Raw genomic sequence first — 24,088 nt, forward strand, 5'->3', positions numbered from 1 at the left:
CACAGCCTACTGCAGACTTAATGCTGTCCAATTTCTGAAAATCTGATGCATCAAAATATCAGAACTAAGGAGTTTCTCACTACCAAAGTTAGACTTGCCTTGGAAGTTCAAATTTGGTGATACGGCAAAGAGAGAGAGGGAAAAACTTTTACAGCCTCGACATGATAAAGAAAGCACATCTACAGCATGTGGGGTTCACTATGAAATATGGCTTCAGTAAATTAAGGTAAATCAGTGGGCCTTCTGAATTTAGCACAGTTGCAGTGTTTGCCGAATAGCTAGAGGTTCATAAATTTGTTTTAGTTGTTGCCTGAATTACAGTTCAGGCCCCTTTCACACCTATGTGTTGCAGTGACGTGCGTTCAAACATGTTTTAATGTGTTACTGCAACACGTCAGCACAACTGTCCTACTGCAGGGTGTTGCTGTGCCATTCATGGCTTTCCTTTAGCCCAGGTATATAATTTACAACAAACCAAAAAAACTGAATGCAGACTTTTATTTGGGACTATCATCTAATGAACAATATTATGGACCCAGTCAGTTACATTGTTGCCTCTTGTGCTGGTATGTCAGGAATCTTGAAGTCCTCAGGAGCTCTGCGTCCCTTGATAGTTGGGAACTGTAGAAAAATGTAATTGTCATATTAACAGAAGCTGTGGGACACATGGTATACAGGAGACACTTCTACTGTCAAGAAAGTTATCTTTAGAACTTTGCCCTTCGTGTATAAAAGTGAATTATTTGTGTGTTGTCTGTAGTAAGGGCCCTTTCACACAGGCTGTCCGATTAGGTCCGACTGTCAGTTTTTCAGGCCGACCTGATCAGACCCTCCATTGACCCCTATGGAGCAGGGTATGTCAGTGGTGACATGCCCACTGCCATCTGCCGCTATACGATCGGATCGGCAAAATCCAGACCGATGGTGGTCCTATTTTCCATCCATGTGGCGGATCAGATATGATCTGATGAAAATGGACAGGCGGTCTGTTTTCACCCGATCTTTCTATAGAGGAGATCAGGACTCTGTCCATCTCCGCTCTGCACAGTGAGCGGAGACAGACCTGTCACCCGAAGGCGCCCATGTAAAAGGGGCCTAATGCTATATTTATTTTTACTGTAGAAACAGTATGCTACAGACAGTTTTTAGAATACCTTAAGGACATATCTAGGGATCCTAAAGTGAATTTCTAATGGTATCTAAGGGGGACAGTGCTAAAGTGCAGCCGGGTACCTCCAACTACCCATGATGGTCTTCAGGCTGGTCCCAGTGCCCAGTGGAGCCCTTTTTATCCAAAGACCAATTTGTTGATGAAGCCTTGACTTCTGCCCCTATGAAGAATGTATGACATCGCTGGCATAATGTTAACCAACCCCCCCTTAAAAAAATAGACACTGGTTTAAAAAAAATAATTAAACACCCTTTTTACTTGAATAAAGCCATGGTCACATGACACACCAGTCCTGAGCCTTCTCTTCTTTTCACATCCAGTGTAGTCCTTTGTCGGGTGTTCACATCACTTTGGTCTGGTGACCATTGTCACTGGGACTGTAGTTGAGGACTAATCGAAAAATTTGAGTTGTCGCCAGGAAAAGGATAGAGGGGGGATCTTCCAGTGTGATTCTTGTTATAGTAACAACTAAGAAGAAATTTGCTCTCATTTCCTGTGGTGTCTACAGCACAATTGAAGAGAAATCTCTTGCATGAGACAAAGATGGTGGGGGCTTTAAAGTTTATCTCCAGACTCCCCCTGTCTTTCCCCCCACCCCACTCTAACTAATCACTGACCATAAATGCCTTTTTTACTCAACTAAATCTGCAGTTATGGTACACTCCAGTCCAGAAACTCCTCTCTTCTATTTACAGGAAGCAGGGTCCTTCTTCACGTGTCCATGTCACGCCTGTGTGATATGGACATGAGATATAGGCTGTGCAGAGGTAGGGGCCTCTCAAGATCCAGAAGAGGAATTCCAGTGGTGACAGCATAAGGGGTCAAATTCACAGTAAGTAATTGGCAAGTTCAAGTAAACTGTGAATTTATTGAAGAAAAACAAGTCTATTTCTTTCTTAAAATAAGCACACAGTTGGCACCATACACATGCCTATTTGATGTATCTGGAAGCTTAGTTGTAATATAATTGGGCATTATCCGGGTTATTTTGGTTGGAAAAAAGCAGGGTTTTTTGGTTGGAAAAAAAGCATTCGTATTCATACTGGTGAGCACTGACTTATTTCTATAGTTAAAATGTATCCCTAGGCAAATTGTATTATTTTAGTTTTGGTTAGGTCTAGTACACAAGATTAATAGGTTACTAAAGAACAAAAATTCTCGTAAGACAGAATAGAAATTTGAAAGTGACAAAAATTGTACTGATTAACAAAAACTGTACGATCTGGTATCCTACAAGAAAAATTTTGTGTTTGTTCTTTCAAAAAATTTTGGACGAAAGCTGTATACGAACGATCAAATTATTGTACGATGATGTCAAAAGTGGTCTTTTTTGTATGATATTCTGATTGTGTGGGGGTGGGGAAAGCTTAGACCCTCTGTCAAGTTTATTTTTCTGTTTTTGTCCCCACAGGAGATATTCATCCTCTATTAATTTGTTCTGGAGAGGATTGTCAAAACAGAAAGTGGGGAGATATCCAACATTTTAGAGCTGTCTCCAGAACAACAGGTTGGGGGGAAATCTTCCAATGGGGACAACTGTCTAAGAGGGTAATTTCTCTCAATTTGAGAGATCTCTTGAACTTCCCGCTGCATCTTTGGGGCAGGTACTATGGAAAACTTCCTCAATTATACAGAGACTGAAAAAAAATAAAATAAAAAATTAACCACCTGACAGTGGTTTTAACCCTTCTCTACTCAATCCAAAACTGCAAAAAAAAATTAATACACACATAATAACGTATGAGGATCGTTGTAGCTCACCAGTCTTATTGTGAATGCACCAAAGTCCGATTGTCAGCATCATCCCAAGAAAGAAGGAACAGAGAGTAACTCCTATCACTGCAACAACTCCAACTTCCTGCACTGAGTACTCTGTAAACGCACACAAAAAAAGTGTTCTTACACTTATGGCTCATCATGTCTTTGTTAATGCTCGACTGAACCCTTTTTATTTATTACTGAAGTGCAGTAGAGTCCCCATTCAATAGTACTCCCCCCTCCCTGAGCAGCCCTTTTGATTAGAGGAGCGTTCGGATGGGGGGAAATAAAGGTGCCTCTAAGTGCAGCATTAAAAGATTTAGTGACAAGCACAAGGGGATTAAAAACTAAAAACACTTACAAGATCGTAGTAGGAATCAGGCATGTAACTGAGAATCCTCATGTGAATCGTTTAATCTTTCGTCCATCTGCGGCGAGAGAGCCGTCCAGCAGCTGTCAGAGTCCCTGGTGACGTGGAGGAACGAGGAAGCCAAGAAGCAGCGAGGCAGTACAGGTTCCAGAACCAAGCTGAAACGCACGCGGCCGATGTGACGTCAGACGAGGGTGGAGGGCGGTAATGCGTTTTGGAGCATGTGCGGCTCCATCGTCAGGTGAAGGTGCCGCACACGCTCCAAAACGCGTTACCACCCTCACCTGACCTCACATCAGTCACGTGCATTCCAGCTTGGTTCCAGAACCTGGGCCGCCTCACTGCCTCCTTGCTTCCTCCATGTCACCTGGGACTCTGATAGCTGCTGGACAGCTCTCACTCCCCACCCTGCAGATGGATGAAAGATTAAGTGGTTCACATGAGGATTCTCTGTTACATGCCTAATTCCTAATCTTGTAAAGGTTTTTAATGCCCCTGTGGTTGTGAATAAATCTTTTAATGCTGCACTTATAGGCACCTTTCTTTTCTTTCTGATCCTTCAGAGCTGCTTCTCCTCAAAAAGTGCTGCCTTAAATGCCACCTCTCCACTGCTGCCCAGGACCTGCCATCAACCCTCACCAAAGCGCCCGCATCTCTCCTTTTTCCTAGTGTTCAGCAGGGACATGTTGGAACAATGGCGTCAGACCACTGCTTTGTGTGAAAGAGCTGCTGTCTGAATCTCCTATGTACTGCCAGTACAGGGCAATTTAACCCTTACTACAGCATTTGGTTAAAAATGCAGCATGACTACATTACAGTATTAAAAAGAAAACAGTATTAAAAAGAAAGGGTTAATTCGGGCTTTGGAAGGAAGGAAACAAGAGATGGAGGACAGAGCGAAGTAGTCTGTCCACTTTGGCCTCAAAATTGTATATGATAGTCAGAAGAGCGGTATGTAAAGCAAGCACTTACAAAGCTTTTAGCCAGTTTCAAACATCTTTTTCAGAATACCAGTCAAGTTTTTATTGCTGTCTCTGCCCTTGTGAAACCTCAACCTGTCTGTTTGTACTTGTGGCAATTATCACCAAGAGTGAAAGAAAATCCCAAATTTTGAGTGGTCACCAGAACAGGAATATATTGAGATTTACAGCTCAGGGGCCCATGTGCAAGGTCTGTGTTTAACACCCGTAAACTGGAACTATATGGCTATAACAGCCGCTATCAATAATCGCATGTACAATCCAGCAGGCCGGTTGTGCCCAAGTTAATCAATTGGGTACGTTCAGCCTGTCCATACATGGTTTGAATCTCGGCCTGTTCCTGCTGAACTGGCCGAGATTCGAACCCTCTATAGCCAGCTTTAGGGTATGTACAGGCAAACAGTTTTTCCATAGCTTTGGAAGTAATTTTTGTATTTTTTCTAACCCAGTAATGGTTGTGCCCCCATGCACATTTGGTCAAAGAAAGAGAATACTGGTGTCTGCAAGTAGTGGTTAACACCTTTTAATTTTTTGGTTTGGGTTTAACTATGTTTTTTCTGTTTTTTTTTTTTTTCTAATAAGTTATGTTAAATCAATTCTGTTGAGTATTTATTTTGTCCCTCCTGCGCCCACCATAAGACTTCTCAAGGCAGAAGTACACATTTATTTTGTATCTGTTCATGGCCACCTCACATAAGCATGAAAGGGAGAAGAGGGTAACTGTTTGAACAAAACCGTACTACCACGTGGCTCACCTCTGCCTGTAGAAAGCGGAGATCTCTTGTGACCTGAAAAGAATCACAAAAAGTCCTATCACAATGGTTCGTTTATAGGGGAGCCATGTTAGGTATGAGCAGTGGTAGGTTTGCTCACCAGGTAGGGATTGGAGATGATTGCGGGAAGGAGCAGAGATGGTAACCAGCAGTGGCTGGGTCACAGTTCGATGGAACACTGGCCTCAAGAAGGAAGGTGAAGCAGTGAAGGGGGTGCAGGGCACACCAGGAATGTGACACTGAACAAAGGGCGGTTAAAGTAAAGAAATACATTTGTTATATTACTTTATTTCAGGACCTTACATAGCGCTGTCTATTTACACAGCGCTTTACATATACATTGTACATTCACATCAGTACCTACCCTTAAGGAGCTTACAATCTAAGGTCCCTAACTCACATTCATACATACACATAGTAGGGCCAATTTAGACCGGATCCAATTAACCTACCAGCATGTCTTTGGAGTGTGGGAGGAAACCAGAGTACCCGGAGGAAACCCACGCAGGCACAGGGAGCACATGCAAACTCCAGACAGGTAGTGTCATGGTTGGGATGCGAACCAGTGACCCCTTTGCTGCTAGGTGAAAGTGCTAACCACTACACCACTGTGCCATGTATCACTTATACATGAGATAAAATTTCTCAGCTCCAACATATAGCAGTCATATTATTTTAATAACAGAATAATAATACTAGATAATAAAACAAGGGTATAGTCATCCAGATTTTTATATTCCTGTATTATGGTACCACCCAGGTCTGGGGCACCTGTGTGTGTTCCCTCCCAAGTCACCCTCTCTGCATCTATTGACGCAGAGCGGGCGGCCCTGCCCCACCCCCCACTCCCTCATCACATCATTTGATAAACAGCAGTGCGAGCCAATGACTTCCGCTGCTAACTTTCTGCCTAGCTAGGAGGGAGACAACAGCGAGAGCCACTGCTCTTGTGCACGTCACTGGATCAGATCGGGCCCAGGTAAGAATAAAGGGGGGAAGAGGGGGTTCTGCAGCACAGAAGGTTTTAGAAAATAGAAATGCAATTATTTTAGTGAATATAAACTGCTAAGTAAATTACTTTACTCATCAGCAGTATATAGCAGTCTTGTCACTTCTATCAGTGTCTGCCTAAAGCATATAGGAGGAGTTTTCATTCTACTCTGACTGTCCTATGAGGCTGCAGAATCCCATACCCCCTCTGCACAGGGCTGATTGGCCCTGTGCTGATCATATGCACCCTCCTAAGAAAAGAAAATGTACCTGGTAACTCTTTTTCTGAGAAGCCATCTAGGGCAGCATCTGAGAGATAGGCTCCTCCCACCTGAAACAGGAAACACAATAGTGCACCATTTTAAAACTGTCAGTCATACCTGCATGCCTCAGTATTAGTAAAGCCCCGAAGGAACCCTCAGTAAGATTATGAATCTGAGGAAATATTTTGTACTGTTGTTTAGGGCGGGAATGAGTGCTACCCTGGAAGACTTCTCAGAAAAAGTTACCAGGTACCTAACTCTGTTTTCTCCAATTGTCTTCCAGGGCAGCATCTGAGAGGATGTATCAAGCAATACTTACAATGGAGGATATAAGGTCTGGAGCACCTTGTGGCCAAATGTCTGGTCCTGACTGGACAGCTGGATGATACGGTAATGCCTTGCGAAGGCATTGAAGCTCGACCACGTCGCTGCCCTGCAGATCTGTTCCAGTTTTGCCCCGCCCTTCTCTGAGCTTGAGGATGCCCAAGCTCTGATTGAGTGGGCTTTGACTCCGCTCATTGGGGCAAGGTATTGTGCTTGGTAGGCTTCCATCTGGCTATCATACTTTTCGAGGCCTGCTTTCCCTTGTTGACTTCTGCATGGAGAATGTATAGTGGGTTCCTTTTGCGCCAGTCCTTAGTCCTCTCGAGGTAAGCTATGAGAATTTTTCTTGCATCTTGCTTTTTGATCTTGCTTTTTGTACATGTCTCTTTCCTTGCTATCCGTGGAAGGGAGGGGATAACCACATTCTGTGTTCTGTGGAAAGTTGAAGAGACTTTTGGTAGAAAAGCTGGGTCTGGGGGCGCGGGTTATCTTATCCATCTGAATCAGACAGTAGATAGAGCCTGTATTTTTCGCTTACTCTCCTGGCTGACAAAGGTTCAAAGGGTAGAGAGAAAAATCCTTTAAGTACCGTGAAGCGGTCCCATGTCGGGATTCTGTGGAGCTTCGTGGGTCTAGCTCTTAACAGGAGAAGGAATCTTCTGCCACCCTGATGTCTAGGCAGGAAGATAGAGCTGCCACTTGAACCTTCAACGTGCTATGTAAAATGTTTTTGTCCACTAATTCCTGTAAGAAATCTAAAATTGCTGGAATAGTCCCCTTGTCGGGGTCTCTTTTGCTCCTGTAATAGAAGACGAACTCTTTGCTCCCTTTCTCGTAGATGGCTCTAATTACAGGTTTTCTACTGGCTAAAATGGTGTCTATCACCATGTGTTGGATGTGGTCGAACACGGAGGTTTTTCAGGTGACTGAACCACGGCCTCTGAGTCCAATGGGGTGCAATAAGTATCACTATTGTCCTGTCTTCCCTGATCTTTTGTACTACCTTTGGTATTAGGGCGGTTGGCAGAAATGCATAACACAGCTGGTATGCCCAGCTGTGGTTGAACGAATCTACACCGATGTTGTCATGGTCATATGTGGGGTCCAGGGAGAAGAACTTTGAGAGTTTCATATTTATTTTCAACGCAAACAGATCTACCTGGGCACCCCCCAGGCTTGGGTGATCCACGAGAAGGTTGCTTGATTTAAGGACCATTCCATCTGTTTTATGGATTTTCGGCTTAAGAAGTCTGCCAGCATGTGGTCAGTTCCCTTTAGATGGATGGCGGAGATGGATCTGATGTTTCTTTCGGCCCATGACAGCGTAGTTTCTATCTGGCCCATTAAGTGAGTAGATTTTGTCCCCCCTTGTCTGTTCAGGTATGCCACAGTTGTGGCGTTGTCTGAATCCGGACATCTCTGCCCTGAATGGCCAGATGGAATGCTTTTAGCGCCTCCACTACGGTTTTTAATTCCCTTATGTTTGAGGAGGCTTGGGACCAATGGGGGTTCCATTCACCTTGTGCGCAGCGATCCACCATATGCGCTCCCCATCCCAGAGTGCTGGCGTGGTGATCCGCACCAGATCGGTCAGACTCCCTCCTGACTCTTTTGTACCTTATCTTTTTGCTGAGAGGTTTGAGGTTCAGTATGAGCCTTAGCTTGCCTGATGGTTTCTTCCTCGCAAATATGAATAAACTCCTGTTTTTGCCTCTTCCGGCGGGACAAATCCCTTTCTGCTTCAGTAGGTTTTCTAGTGTGGATAGAAAGGCCTCTGGGTGGTCTGTGTCTTTTGGGAGTGTCCTCACCAGTCACTTGGTTGGGGGATGAGTGGAAAACTTTATCGAGTAACCTTCTGCTACTGTGCAAAAGACAAATCCGTTTTTCGTGGCCTTTCTCCACTGATGAGTCTGATTCACTGCCCCTGCTTCCCAAGCTCTCTTTAGCAGCACTTCTATCTTCTTGCCCATGGGATCATTAAGGGTCCCGGAGGCGTCGAAGGCTAAGTCGGACTTATTTGTGACTCTGGCGAGGGAGGCATCTACATAAGGGCATTTTGCTCAGGATTTCATATCCTTCTCTGGGAAGGGATATCTGCACTTGATTGTGACTGGCGTGAAGAGCTTCTTTTCCAGCTCTTCCCATTCCTTCTCGAAAATGTTGGTCCCCCCCCACAAAAAAAAAATATGCTCCTGTCCCTTTAATGTGCAAGCTGTGGCATAGTGCTTTTGTTTTTTAATTTTCCTTTTGTATCTCCTACAGTACCTGTTTGATACTGCCTGGTCCTGACTTCCCCCTGAGAGCAGACCACGTTTATCATGGCTGCTGCGCTATGGGATCGTGGTCAGGCTACATGTCCTCCTCCCCCCTCCACTCCCTGCCTGTCAGGTCTGTATGTGTGTGTAAGCTGCCCCTCCCCTCCGCTCCCTTGCTATTAGTATTTATTTAAACATTTTAAAAAAAATTACTGCCAGACCCCCTTTTGTATTCAGCTATAACACACTATTTAAGTGTATGTGGAAAACAAAGCTTGTAAATACCATTTTTGCAGATAGCTTCAGGCCGGTCACGTGACTCTGCTCTCCGCCCACATCTAAGGGGGTGGAGAGCAGAAGCCGAGCAGCCAGCAGCCAGTACAGCGGTCATGTGACCTCCCGGCTGACATCAACGGGAGATCTCTGGTCTTTCTGCTGTAGCCCTTAATCAGACTAGAAGAGCGGCCGGGAGTCACGTGACCGGCCTGAAGATATCTGCAAAAATGATATTTAGAAGCTTAGTTTTCCACATACACTTACATAATGTGTTATACCTGAATACAAGTGAGGAGCTGGCAGCATATGCCAACGTAAGGTTACAAACACTTTAATTATGTTTTTCAGAGTCTGATGTTCTCGTTTTTTTTGGGTGTAAGCCATTATAGATCTTATCTTGTAAGGAAAGCTCCGCAATTTTATGCTCTTTGATGCCCAGCGTATCTGCTATGGCTTTCAGCAAAAGTCTGTGTCTTCCAAAGAAAAAAGGGTGCCTTCTCATTCTGGGTCTTCATCGTCGAAATCCGAGCATAGGCCGTCCTCGGATTCTGAGTCATCCGAATCAGCTTCCTGCTCTGCTTGGTCGACCTCTTCCCCGCAGCACGAGGGGATGGATGGCCTGCTGGTAGACTGGGTACTGATCTGGCTGGAATTTGCTGGAACCTCCAGCTTTTCTATAGCTGAGCGGAATGGCCCAATCGTGCTTTTTATTTCTTTTTTTAAGGAGTTTAGCATGTCTTTAAAGGAAACTCTGTAATTCCTTAGCCACCATTTTGTTGATGCATTTCTGGCACAATAATTTTTCCATTCTGGAGGAAACCTGTGACCGCAAGTGGTGCATGCCTTGCTGCTAGTCTTTGTCTGTAAGTAAGCACAAGGGATCCAGTGAGATAGGCAGTTGCCGTACACAAATATAGAGAACCGTTTGTAGTGAGGTAAAGAGAGAGGAAACTCCAAAGTGCTCTGGCTTTTTTTTAGAGCTGTCCTGACATGTAGGATCTGCAAGGCATGGTGGGGAAGCTTCCGACATGGTCAGCCCCTCGGAGCCCCTGCTTAGGGACTTTTAAACTGCTACCTGCTTCAGCTGCAGCCTCACCCCCAGCTGACCCCGTGCAGGTTAGTGGACATACTTGCACTGCCATGCTCTCCTGGTGTCCTCCCAGCCTGATGCTCCATAGGGGAGGGAGTCCTCAGCTGACCCCGTGCAGGTTGGTGGACATACCTTTACTGCCACTGCTCTCCTGGTGTCCTCCCAGCCTGATGCTCCATTGGGGAGGGAGTCCATCTATCTTTTTCGCCTTTTCTTCTGCTTTTTTATTTTTTGAACATTGCGCGGTCGCCTGGAAATGATATCACTGGAAGTGCCCAGCTCTATCGTCCAGGACTAGGGCTCCAGCCTACACCAAAATGGCTGCCGACCGGAAATGCGTCACCAGAAGTGACACGAGCTGCCGGAAATGATACGCCCGCCGCTATCTTGCTCCTCCAGGCAGCATGGATTGCCTCCAGTTTGCCAGGACGACAGATCTGTCGGGCGAGAAGCTGCCCACATTGTGAGCATGGGATCCGGGCAGACGGGCGGTGCCAGATGCAGATGCGGCCATTCTGTGGGGGAATTCTACCGGCACTCAGTGATGCTGGGAGGATGGTTGCATGCCCCTCAGTAGGGGTGAAACCTCAGGCAGAGGCCAGCTTGGCCCGGATTGCTGCCTCTGGCCTGCACTACCCAAAGCCCGCTGGGCTGGATGGGAGGCTGGCCAGGGAGTCCCCTGCAGTTAGCACAGGGACTTGGAAAAAAATAAACTGCTGCAGCTCCTGTGGATCTGGAAGAAACACAATAAAACTTAGATCTGACAGTTTTATAATGGTGGACTATTGTGTTTCCTGTTCCAGGTGGGAGGAACCTATCTCTCAGATGCTGCCCTGGAAGACCATTAGAGAAAACTCTCTAGCAATACACACTAGTGATCGACCGATATCGGTTTTTCGTTACCGATACCGATATTTTGGCCAATGCATATCAGTACTCTTGTGGAGGGATTTGGGGGTCTAAAAGACCCCAAACCCCTCCTCTGCACTTAAAAGCATTCAAAATGCCAAGTTAGGCTGTTTTGAATGCTGTCATTTTTTTTTTAATCGGGCGCCAGTACCCGCATGGAGACCCGATCAGAGCCGAATGCGGCTTTGATCGGGTATTCGGCGGCCGTGCAGGCTGGTTGCCCAGGTCTCCCAGTGGGAAGGGAGACACAGGCGAGCCGCGGGAGGCGTCCCCTCCCGCTCCTTGTAATGACAGCCCAGCGGCTTCTCAGCCACATTGGTTGTTATTACAAGACAGCTGACCGTCGGCTATGGATGCCAGTACCGGGGTGATGCCTCTAGCTGCAGGCATCACTCCGATACAAGCACTTTCCCGAAATACCGGCAATATCGGTCACCTTGGTGGCCGATTTCCGAAATATCGGGAAAAGTGCATATCGGTCCTCAATATATCGGCTTTGCCGATAATCGGTCGTTCCCTAATACACACCAAACTAAACATCTGCAGAGTGACTCCAAAGGCTCTGTTCTATCAGGAGATAGATTGAGGACAGTGGAAGAAGGGGAGGATCAGAGAAGACAGGATCAAGCAGCCTTTTTACACAATGCAGAGGGTTACCCCTTAGGTTCCGCAGTGAGTATAACAAGCATGCTTTACTGCATATACAGACTGATTTTACTTTTGTGGGTTAGTAACACTTTAAGCCTGAACACTATCTTTATTTACTAAAGGCAAATATACTGTGCACTGCAAGTTCACTTGCTCCAGAGCTTAGTAAATGAGGTAAAGCTTCACTTTGCAAAGAATACCCAATCACATGCAGGGAAAAAAAAACAGAATTTTTGCTTGCACATGATTGGATGATAGAAATCAGAAGAACTTCTCCTCATTTCAGAGCTTCCCCTCAGATCTAGAGCAACTGCACTCACCGGGCACAGTATATCTGCCTTTAATAAATTAACCTCTATGTCTGTGTACTTGCTTCAGATCAGTGATTCAAAGTATTTAGGCCATTGGAATAGCATAAGAATCAGACAGGGATGGTCAGCATTTTTTTTCAGCACAGATCTTCTTACACAAATACATAAATGCACAATATGTGACCAAGGTTTTGTATATTACTGGAATTCTCATAGCAATTCTTTTGAGACACAATTAAAAAGGAGCCACAGTAAATGGCCTAGTGTATGCTTGCATGACCAATAGGTGAATGCTGCAAAAGGAAACCTACAAGATGCTATACCTGTTGTAGTTTGGTAACACCAGTGCTAGTGCCACACTGAGTTCCCTGCAGACACAGCTCCACTCTACAGTGCAGAAATTGAATGGAGCTGTTGTAGAAATGATCAAGCTGGAAACTGAAGCTCTTTCTGGGTGGGGTCTTGATGCAAGTCTTGGGTGTGTCCAATGTGAATGTCACACCAGCTGTGTATGGGCAGTCATTCACTAGAATCGGGATATAGGATTGGTTGAATGGATCGGAGGAAGCAGAGAGAGAACACAGAGCCAAAGAGAGTCCAAGAGACGTCGGAGCAGCAGATAGAGACACCTAGAAGACATAAATTGCTGAAATAACCAAAAAAGACCTAGGCCAAGATGGTGAACTGACTAAATGAGGTTTGCTAATTTATTTATTGCTTTCGGTTTAGGAAAAACATTTAGTAATTAACCTAATAGGAAAGAAAAAAGAGTCATGCAGGTCACCTGACCTCAGCCTGAACTCGGCTCCCAACTCTCATGCTGCATATGCCTCCACGTTGACATTGCTTGTCAGGGCCACGAACGAGCAACTGCACAACTGCGGAGTCCATGAGGCTACGTTCTGATACTTCCATGGACATACATGGAGACTAGGAGGAATGAAAAAAGGATATTATTAGAAAAGCTGTAATGGAGGCCAACAACTTTGTCCCTTGTAGGTGTCGTAATTGTAAAGTTCAGTCTGATTCATATTTTTATATGAATTTCTTGTTGCAGGGAATGAACATACCCATTGATATGACTGCCCTTATGGCAAACGGAGCAATTGTACTATGGTCTCTTCTAACCCTTCACCTTCTGTTATCTGCACTACAAAATGCAATAAACTGATCTCACTGTACAGTTTTTTGTTAGGCACAGAGCTTGGGATCTGGGATATTTTTAGTGTCTGAAAAGGAGGGAAAATTGAAAAATATGAGTTGACCCATAATTTCCACCCTCTCAAGAACACTACACTTCTTTAAATGGCAACAGGAACCTCTGATCATGGAATTGTTTCTGTTCATGTTGCAGTGTTCACCTTGTCCTTCTACCAGTGCTCAGCAGGGACTTTGCTATGGGCTCATGCCAATACCTGGAAACTTTAACCACTTGCCTACCGGGCACTTTCACCCCCTTCCTGCCCAGGCCAATTTTCAGCTTTCAGTGCTCTCACGCTTTGAATGACAATTGCGCGGTCATGCTACACTGTACCCATATGAAATTTTTATCATTTTTTTCACACAAATAGAGCTTTCTTTTGGTGATATTTAATCACCTCTGGGTTTTTTATTTCTTACAAAAAAAAGAAAAAGACAGAAAATTTTGAAAAAAAAAAAAAGTTTTTCTTATTTTCTGCGAGTAAATTTTGAAAATAAATACATTTTTCTCCTTCACTGATGTGCGCTGATGAGGCGGCACTTATGGGCACTGATGAGGTGGCACTGATGAGGAGGTACTAATATGCCGCACTGATGAGCACTGATAGGCGGCACTGATGAGCACTGATAGGCAGCACTGCTGGGCACTGAGAGGTGGCACTGCTGGGCACTGAGAGGCAGCACTGATGGGCACAGAGAGGCGGCACTGCTGGACACTGACGGGTGGCACTGATGGACACTGACGGGTGGCACTGATGGACACTGACGGGTGGCACTGACGAGCACTGATGAGCACTGATGGGCAGCACCATCATGCCCACACTCAGTGCCCATAGTGCTGCCAGTCAGTGCTCATCAGTGCCTAGATGAGCAGGCACTGACTGGCAGCACTATGGGCACTGATTGTGGGCACTGATGAAGGGCATGGTGGGCACATTGTATTTTATTTACCTCTGTTGTAATCAGGGCACTGGTGATCAGTGCCCTGATTACATTCCTCTGTGTCCCCCGAACGGCTGATCGGCTCTGCTCCTTCCTCACACGCAGTCTCTGTGTGAGGAAGGAGAGCTGGCGATGAGAGATGATCTCAAATGTTTACATATAAGATCACCTCTCATTGCATGGTCCGATCACGTGGTAAATGGCCGCTGTTATTGGCCATTTACCATGATCTGTGATTGGCTGTGTCCAAGGGACACGGCTGACACAGATTTTCCCCGATGCGTGCTCGCGGGAGCGTGCGGGGAGCCTGTCTCTGGGAGGCCGTATAAAGACGGCCTCCCAGAAATTAGAGCCCGCGCTGTAGCCATACTTCGGCTATAGCGCGGGCCGGAAGAAGTTAAGAAATTCATGAGTCTGGGATTCCAGGGATGGGATTAAAGCAGAGTGGGTAGTGAATCATAGCAAATGATGGACATAACAGCAGCAATCATGGGAGGTGTTAATAGAATCATTTTGTATTTCAATATTTTTATTGAAGTAATAAGACAATGTCGTATAAGGCACAATCTTTTGAACAATAGTGCAAACAGATGTTAAACCAAACACAAATACAGGAATGTTTTTTCCTCAAAATATTCATAGAAATAAGACCTCCTAATATTAAGGAATATATGTCCAATCCACTATATCTCTCCCCTGTTCCCCACCCCATATCTCTTTTTCCCGTGACATAGCTATTACCAGTGGTATCGATATCCCATTGAGCCATTTCGATTTGTGATACTGGGAATAGCTATGTCACGGGGAAAAGATATAGGGGGTGGGGAACAGGGGAGAGAGGAAAAAAAAGGGGGGGGTTGGAAAATAGGGAAGGAAAAGGAAACCCCAGTGTACATTCCCATGAGTATCATCGGCATAGAACTATATATTCTATCAGAACATCTTGCAATTATTAACGAAATCAGACAAACCCAAAAAAAAATGTGTAAGAAAGAAAAGGAGGGGGAAAAACAAAAGGCGTAGATCAAGGAAAGGCAAAGAAAAGGAAGGAAAGAAAGAGAGGAAAAGGAGGGCCAGCCAGAAATGTATTAAGTTACAGATAAGTATTGTATCCATGGATCCCATGTCGCATTAAATTTCTTAGTAGAATTGCGGAGAATACAGGTAAGTCTATCATTAACCATGATCCATTTAAGTTTATTATTCACATATTCAAGGGGAACCATCGACTGCTTCCAATATTTAGCAATAGTTTTTCTAGCTGCTAAAAGTATATATGTAATGAGTTTTATTGATTTTTTTTTTTTTGGGAACCCCATCAGGAAACTTTTGAAAAACCGCTGGTTCTGGGGATCTACAGATATTAACCCCTGTCACAGAATGTATCAAATTAAATATTCAAATCCAAAATATGGGCACTTCAGGGCAGTGCCAATATAATAATTTTGATATTAGGGCAGGGCCAATACCTTGCAGGTTTAGAGGCATTTGATTTGTCTGCAGGAGTTTAAATTATATTAATATGGTCCTCTAAATAATCTGCACTAATATGATAATACAAAAGCACAAAAATGTCAATCCTGACAATACATGGGCAACAAAAGGCCAATCATTACAATACATGGGCAACAAACGGCCAATTGTAATATTATACAGATAACATATGGGCAATCATATTGTGTGGACAATGACAATACCATTGGCAATAACTGGAACAGTCTTCCTTCCCTCCCTCACCACCACTACCCTCCCCTTACGCCACACATCTGGTTCAGTAGTAAACTGTAGTTTTCTTCCTTCTAGCCACACATATTCTCAGTGGCTGTAGGGAGTAGTGGAGAACAGATCACAGCCCAAGCCTCCTCCTAAGTCTGTACTTCTCTCCAGTACTGGCTTAATGCTCTGCCTGCTGGATAATCTAAATAGTAACCCCCGCTAACTAATCAGTGGCTAAGCTGGAGGGAAAGCCCAGTGGCTCCAAAACCCTGTAATTTTTAGTAATTATTTATTTTTTTAAGGGATCCTGTGATTTTGGTAGGTCATTGATGGACAGATGTCATGATAGATCAGAAGACATTTTCCAGACTTACTGAGAACAGTGGGTATATGTTCATTTTACAAGGGTAATGCAAATATTACCCTTCTTACAGTACTACTTACTCCATCCAAAGTGGCACTTGTGATGTTGTGGACATTTTGACATGTAGTGGAGAATGACTCTGGAGGTAGAGCCTGTGGGAATTTTTTTAAGTGGAATGATCTGAAAACATCAAAGCTGATCGATGGTGGAGGTCCTAAAAAGAAAACAAAAAGTCTCTTCATTTGAGAGTCACGTAACTTTGTTTGAGAAGATGTGTTCGCGTGTAAAACAATTCATAGGTGAAGAGGGGAATTCCGGGTTAGAACTTTGTGTTATTTATAAACAAATACTAAATATAACATACATTAAGGAAATTTCACACAGCATTAACATAGCAAATAGGGCGGCCGTCACTAAATGGCGGCCCGCGGTCCATTGGCGGCCCGCACGATGCTTCCACCCGGACCGCGAGGCTGCCTCCTGTTATCAGTCACTGGTTTGCTGGGACCGCGGGTGTCCCAGCAACCAGTGACGTGCTGTGTGTGCTCCACGCCCCCTCCTTACACCGGCTCACTCCCAGCCGGTGTCCTGCCGGGCCGCGAGTAGGGGCGTGATGTCACGTGCGCGCCCCGCCCCCTGCTCCTTACTGCGGCTTCCATTCAGCCGGGCAGCGAGTTGGGGCGTAACATTATGTGCGCGCCCCGCCCCCTGCTGCTCGTGGCTCCTGGCTCGACTACTGGCTTCAGGTATGTGGAGCACAAGGGGAAAAAGCAATGTGGTCCCCAATTTTAAAGCTGCACTTAAAGCTGATGAGAGTTTTTTAAAGTGATGGGCATATTTTGTAGTGTTCATTGGAGTGCCCCATAAAAAAAAAAATGTGCCCATCAGAGTGCCCCCTAACATAAAATGTGCCCATCAGTGTGCCCCTTATTTTACGCTGATGGGCATTTTTTATGTTAAGGGGCACTCTAATGGGCATATTTTATGTTAAGGGTCACACTGATGGGCATATTTTATGTTAAGGGGCACTCTAATGGGCATATTTTATGTCAAGGGTCACGCTGATGGGCATATTTTATGTTAAGGGGCACTTTAATGGGCATATTTTATGTTAAGAGCAACGCTGATTTACATGTTTTGTTTTGACCATCAGAGTGCCCCCTAACATAAAATGTGCCCATCAGAGTGCCCCTTAACATAAAATGCCCATCAGAGTGCCCCCTAACATAAAATGTGCCCATCAGCGTGCCCCTTATTTTATGTTAAGCGTCACGCTGATGGGCAAATTTTATGCTAAGGGGCACGCTGATGGGCACATTTTATGTTAGGGGGCACATTTTACACATTTTATGTTAGGGTGCACTCTAATGGGCATATTTTATATTAAGAGCAACGCTGATGGACACGTTTTGTTTTGCCCATCAGAGTGCCCCCTAACATAAAATATGCCCATCAGAGTGCCCCCTAACAAAAAATGTGTAAAATGTGCCCATCAGAGTGCCCCCTAACAAAATGTGCCCATCAGAGTGCCCCTTATTTTATGTTAAGGGTCACGCTGATGGACACATTTTATGTTAAGGGGCACGCTGATGGACACATTTTATGTTAAGGGTCACGCTGATGGACACATTTTATGTTAAGGAGCACTCTAATGGGCATATTTTATGTTAAGAGCAACGCTGATGGACAAGTTTTGTTTTGCCCATCTTTCTGAGTCAAAGCACAGACTTCAGATTCGGACCTCGGCCCAAAGAAAATTTTGGCGACCGGACCTCCTTGAATTTTAATTCATTACCCCTGAAATAGGGTCTTTAATTCTTTTATTTTAGTCATGTGACTGGAACTTTCAACTCTCATTGGGCTCAACAGAAAATAACTGTCCCTTTTTTTGTAATAGTAATTTTTATCCCAGTGTGTTCCATTTGCAAAATAATCCTATATTGTTAAGCCAATGACACTGCAAGAGGAGAGATAAAGTTTGTTACCCATAAGGAAACCATTTGTATTGCTATCAACAGTCCTTAAGTATTGTTGTCGGGGGGGGGGGGGGGCTCCAAAATGTACAAACAGTGCTAACTTTTTCCTCATTTTGTATCTGTTATCCTGAAAGAGCGGAAAGATATCCCACCTTGTGCGTGACCGACTGTCCAATTTCTTTATTGAATGCCCACATAAAAATATTCACCAAAATATTATCTATGTGGTTACTACCCCTTAGTCTCTCTTCCATCTGAACTAGGTGGCCTTTATATCTGCTAAAAGGCTAAGGAAAACACCATTAGAGTCCTTGAGGCATTTAACCTTGCCCACGCTTGGAAGACCCCTATATGCCCACTCTCTACGGATGCTAAAAAAAGCACTTGATAGGGTAGACTGGCAACTTCTGAAAGCTACCTCTCACCATACTGAGCTAAAAGGGATCGTATGCACAAATGACTGAAAATCATCTACTTGACTTACTCCACAGCAGTTCAGTCCAACAAAGTTTTTTCTCCTGTCTTACCTCCTACTAATGGAAAAAGACAAAGCTGCCCTTTACCACCACTTATTTTCTTTCTTGTGCTTGAACCCTTCCTACGACACCAAAATGTGAACATCACAGGTCTCCCAGTTCAAGCTACACAATAGAAAGTGGTAGCTTTTGATGATGACCTTTTTTTTTGTTTCCTTCCCCTCAGATCACCCTTCCTATTTTAATAGGGTAATTGAATTGATATGGGGAGCTGTTACATTTTAAGATGAACTTCCATAAATCAGAAGCCCTCAATGCCACCTCTTTTCTCTAGTTTTCTCTTCCACTGGGCCACCACTAACATACTTACCTAGAAACAAAAATCACTCCCACAATCAAAAAATTTGAGGCCAATTTCCCTCCTCTTCTTCCTCCCCTTAAACAAGACCTTAAGTGTAAATCTGCATATGATTGGTTTGGAAGAAATGCCGTTTTTAAAATGGATATTATGCCCAGAGTGCAAACCCTCCTAATTTTCAGACAAATGTCTTTCTTGAATTTGGTACACTGAAAACTTTTACAATTTATATGGTCCCATACTCACCCAAGAATAGCCGGAAAACTTCTTGCCTTACCTTACCTTACATAAAGCACATGTGGGGATAGCTTTTCTTGACTCTCTAAAACACCATCTGGCAACCCACCTCTCCAGAGTCTTGGACTGGTGTAAAAATACTAAACAAAAACAATGGACGGCCACACACTGAACAACAATACCACCTGTCCAGCAAGGGAATTTTGATCACTGTATGGCCAGCTTTTTAGACTTCCTCCATGCCGTAAAGCTAAAAACCCCAGTAGACAATCAGTCAATTGTATTATAAACAAATATGTATACAGTGCTATATAAAATCAAATAAAGTGACAATGTGCATCATATAAATCAATAAACTCGCTTGAAGTGCAATATATATTCCTCTTAAGTGCAATATATAATGTCCATAAAGTGCATTCAAACTAAAGTGCATAAGAGTCAGTCAATCAGTCAATTGTATACCTTCGAAAAGACAGCCGATTACTTCAGCAACTCCTCTATTTTCTCTCTGCTACCCTAAAAACAAGACGCAACTCGCACTATTAGAGTGACTGTGCTCTGAGTCTGGCCCTCCCTGTCACTCAGTCTCCTTAAATCCTCATATGACCACCTAAATCTTTTACGACCCCCTTCTTGCTTAAATGGAAGAAAGAGCTTGGCACTTTGTTTTTATCTAGTCAATGAGATGATATCCTATATATATTTCCATAGCCATTACATTTCAAGAATTAGGTTATAAGATCCCGACCAGGTGGTATTAGGAAGTGGTCCTCAACCCTGGTCCTCAGGGCCCACTAACAGGCCAGATTTTAAGTATTACCTTGGGGAGATGCAGACTAGAGTACTGCAATCACTGAGCAGCAAATGAGATCACCGGAGTTGAGGACCACTGCTATAAAGGTACTAACAATCCCAGCAAAAGATACCCCTAGAATTCTCGCATGTGCTGATGATGTGGTACTGCAGAAAATATGATTCTCTGTATCTTTTTGGTCATGCATCAAACTTAGGGGCTACTGGATGCAAGTGAAGGAAATAAACATTTGACCAACACTAATCTGAAAGATAACCTTGCAGCTTATTTACTACACCATTCAATTCTACCCAGGAGCAGGTATAAAAGATCCCTCTAGATTAAATTGGACCAGTGCTTGCATCCCTGTCTTTTGGAAGCAGAAAGGCAGAAATACCCCACCACCACCTTCTCACAGTCTTTCACTTTGTGGTTCTCCAAAATAAATCAAATCAAGCACATGGAGGACCTTGCAGCCTCCTTTAGGAAATCAGGATGAACATTTTCCTGGTTTTACTGGTAGGAATATAACTTTTCAACAGAACAAACACCAATGCTTCTAGCATTCAAGGTAGTAATTGCGAATCCAGACCCTTTCTCTTCTTTCCTTGGGAGATAGGGGGTGGAGAGGACACACTCCAGCACACTCCTTCACACTTACCCCTAATACTGACCTTCCTGCCCCTTTCCTCCTCCTTTTTAAAACTTGCCAAATATTCCTGGACTGACTTTCAGCCTTCTCCAATTAGAATATTGCTATCCTAGTACTCCTCTGAAAACAAAAGACTGGGATGATGACACATACTACACTGAGATTACTACCGCCAATGGTATGCAATTTCTGTCTGTAGTTATTTGGTGTCAAGCTGCTGGGGCCAATTTACTATTTTTACTGCTTTGATTGCATTCTAAAGCCCCGTACACATGCAACAATTATCGGCCGACCGATCGTCCATCTTATGTCCAGAGTTGTGTTTTGTTGGTTGGAATGTGCCTAGACTGCACATGAATTTTCTCGCCCAACAAAATTCTTCTTCAGAAGTGATGTCATGTGTTGGTTTGCTTTCTTTGTGTTCTTTCTTCTCTGAGCATGCCCAGACTTGCTCATCAGATTTTTCCCTGTCGAAATCTGTACTGACTACACGAAAATCGTCCGTTATGTTGACGGCCAACAAAAATTTTAGTCTGCACACCAGATTTTTTTCGGCCAAAAAGTCGGAGTTGGTTGTCGGAAGCATCATACTAACAAGCCGAAAATCAGCAAATCGGTCGTCGGATGAAAATTCCCTGTTTTTCCCCAATTTTCGACGCGTGTGTACGGGGCTTTACTGTGGCATAAGACAAGTTGTTTATTTTTTTTCTAGCATATACCCTGTCCATGTACTGCTCTGTTGCATGCTGTAACCATATATATGTCACTGGCAAATGCTTAAAATAAAGAACTGACAAAAAAAAAAAAGACAATTTAAAAAAAAAAAAAAGGAGCTATTAAATTAAAAATGATTACATCTAATAAAAAAAAAAAAATCTAATTAAAACTAAGATCAAATAAATACAACCTAATTAAAGAAAACTAATGAAAAACGATTCCAATTAATTAAAACTAATTAAAGAAAACATAATTGAAAAACCATATAAATCTAACCTAATTAAAGAAAGCTAAATAAAAACAGTAACACAAATTAAAATCTATTCCAACTAATTAAAGAAAAAAATGTAATTAATTAAAAACTATTAAAACTAATGAAATAATTTTACTGTAAAAAAAAAAAAAAAAAACAAATTCAAGAAAAAAACATGGTGCAATGCTTGTCATTTTACAGCTACCTCTAAGTGAGATTGTGTTTCAGGGAATGAAAAAAAAAAAAAACAGAGGGCATAGCATAAATTGCATGCTATCTAAAGCTGTTTTTTTTTTTTTTTGTTTTTTTTTTTACTATCTTTGGCATATGAAACCACGTAGTAGGAGGGGTGGAAAATTGTCTGAGCCATATTCATGTACTAGCTCTGCATTTGTACCTGCAGTTGAATAAATAGATGCTATACAGTATGTTGTAACACACAGATTCATAAGTTCTCTATGCAAGCTGATACTGTGTAGCCATTGCTGTATCTATAATCACATATGTTCAAAATATACAGTTTCCAAAGAATATCAAGAAAATTTGATTTCTACTATCTTTCCTAACCCACCTTTCCTAAACACCTACCTGCCTCATGCCACCGATCCAGCGCTGTCTCAGCTGCTGCACTCCCCTCGCTTCCTGGTCTCATCGGAGACACTTAGGGCAATGGGAGTCATGCTGTCAAATTCCTGTGTGGAGGAAGTGGGGTGGTGGCTTATGAGGGCTGTGTGTATCTATGGATGCACACAGGCCTGCTCGAGAGCATACACACACAAGATGCCGGCAGAACAGGGTGCTTTATCACCAATATCACTGCACAAAGCAGGTGGGAATTAACTTTTTTTTTTTGTAGACGTTAGTTTCACTTTAAATTGGAGTTTACATTAACTTTAAGAGCAGAGCAGGAAAAATAGATAATATAAAAAAGGCCAAGAGTTCAGCACTGTGTACCTTGCACCAGTCGCAGACAAAGGGTGATGAGAATCAGTAGCTGCATCCCGTTTGCACTTGAACAGATCTTGTACAGTGGAATCTGTAAGATAACAGAAAAGAGTTCTTTTGAAAACGGAGGAATAACAGTTTAACGAAAAGATAGCAGCTTTCCCCATCAGATATGAATCACATTTGAAATTAAAATGCTAAAATCATTTATTTTAAACTAATCATTGATTTTGAAATGATGAGAATCAGTATACAGCCTACAGACAAGCAAGCATACTACAGTAAATGATTTTACCTGATGGAGCGGAGCTGTAGAACTAAGCGGCAGGTTGTCTAAATTCAATAACCAAACAGTTCATATTTCACCTTAGATCCACTGTACAGAAATTGTGCACCTCCCACCATCCAGGCATCACCCCACTACCAGCGTCCTGTCCTTCAACCTCTTCTTCCATTTCCATCAACACAAGAGCAAGCAGCATTGTCCAGACGGAGTAGATCAGACACAACAAAACGTACACAAGCTGACATGGCGTATGTAAGATGATCATATGGGTGGAGGACAAGTAATCCAGCTCACCTTGATGCACAGTATGAGGCATGGGTAGAGTATTAGCTGGAGTAGTGGCTCTAAGTCAGGCCTCATTGGAAGGGATGAACAAATCAATTCAGGTGAGTATACAGTGCCTTGCGAAAGGATTCGCCCCCCTTGAACTTTGCGACCTTTTGCCACATTTCAGGCTTCAAACATAAAGATATAAAACTGTAATTTTTTGTGAAGAATCAACAAGTGGGACACAATCATGAAGTGGAACGAAATTTATTGAATATTTCAAACTTTTTTAACAAATAAAAAACGAAAAAATTGGGCGTGCAAAATTATTCAGCCCCCTTAAGTTAATACTTTGTAGCGCCACCTTTTGCTGCGATTACAGCTGTAAGTCGCTTGGGGTATGTCTCTATCAGTTTTGCACATCGAGAGACTGAAAGTTTTGCCCATTCCTCCTTGCAAAACAGCTCGAGCTCAGTGAGGCTGGATGGAGAGCGTTTGTGAACAGCGGTTTTCAGTTCTTTCCACAGATTCTCAATTGGATTCAGGTCTGGACTTTAAATTGGCCATTCTAACACCTGGATATGTTTATTTGTGAACCATTCCATTGTAGATTTTGCTTTATGTTTTGGATCATTGTCTTGTTGGAAGACAAATCTCCGTCCCAGTCTCCAGATCTTTTGCAGACTCCATCAGGTTTTCTTCGAGAATGGTCCTGTATTTGGCTCCATCCATCTTCCCATCAATTTTAACCATCTTCCCTGTCCCTGCTGAAGAAAAGCAGGCCCGAA

General features: G+C 43.4%; 1 protein-coding gene across 1 annotated transcript; it reads right to left on the reverse strand.

Moving 5' to 3' along the window:
* Positions 1–479: 479 nt before the first annotated feature.
* On the reverse strand, positions 480–22,833 carry TGFBR3L (transforming growth factor beta receptor 3 like). Its single transcript, XM_082255481.1, has 8 exons — positions 22,757–22,833; positions 16,421–16,554; positions 12,908–13,048; positions 12,442–12,747; positions 5,153–5,291; positions 5,035–5,067; positions 2,933–3,043; positions 480–621 (listed from the first exon to the last, which is right to left on the reverse strand). The coding sequence occupies exons 1-8, from the start codon at positions 22,800–22,802 to the stop codon at positions 590–592; spliced, it is 942 nt and encodes a 313-aa protein (XP_082111607.1). The 5' UTR covers positions 22,803–22,833; the 3' UTR covers positions 480–589.
* Positions 22,834–24,088: the final 1,255 nt, after the last annotated feature.

This window comes from Pelophylax lessonae (genome assembly GCF_965119305.1).
Source record: "Pelophylax lessonae genome assembly, chromosome: 4".
In the NCBI taxonomy this organism is placed as follows: Eukaryota; Metazoa; Chordata; class Amphibia; order Anura; family Ranidae; genus Pelophylax; species Pelophylax lessonae.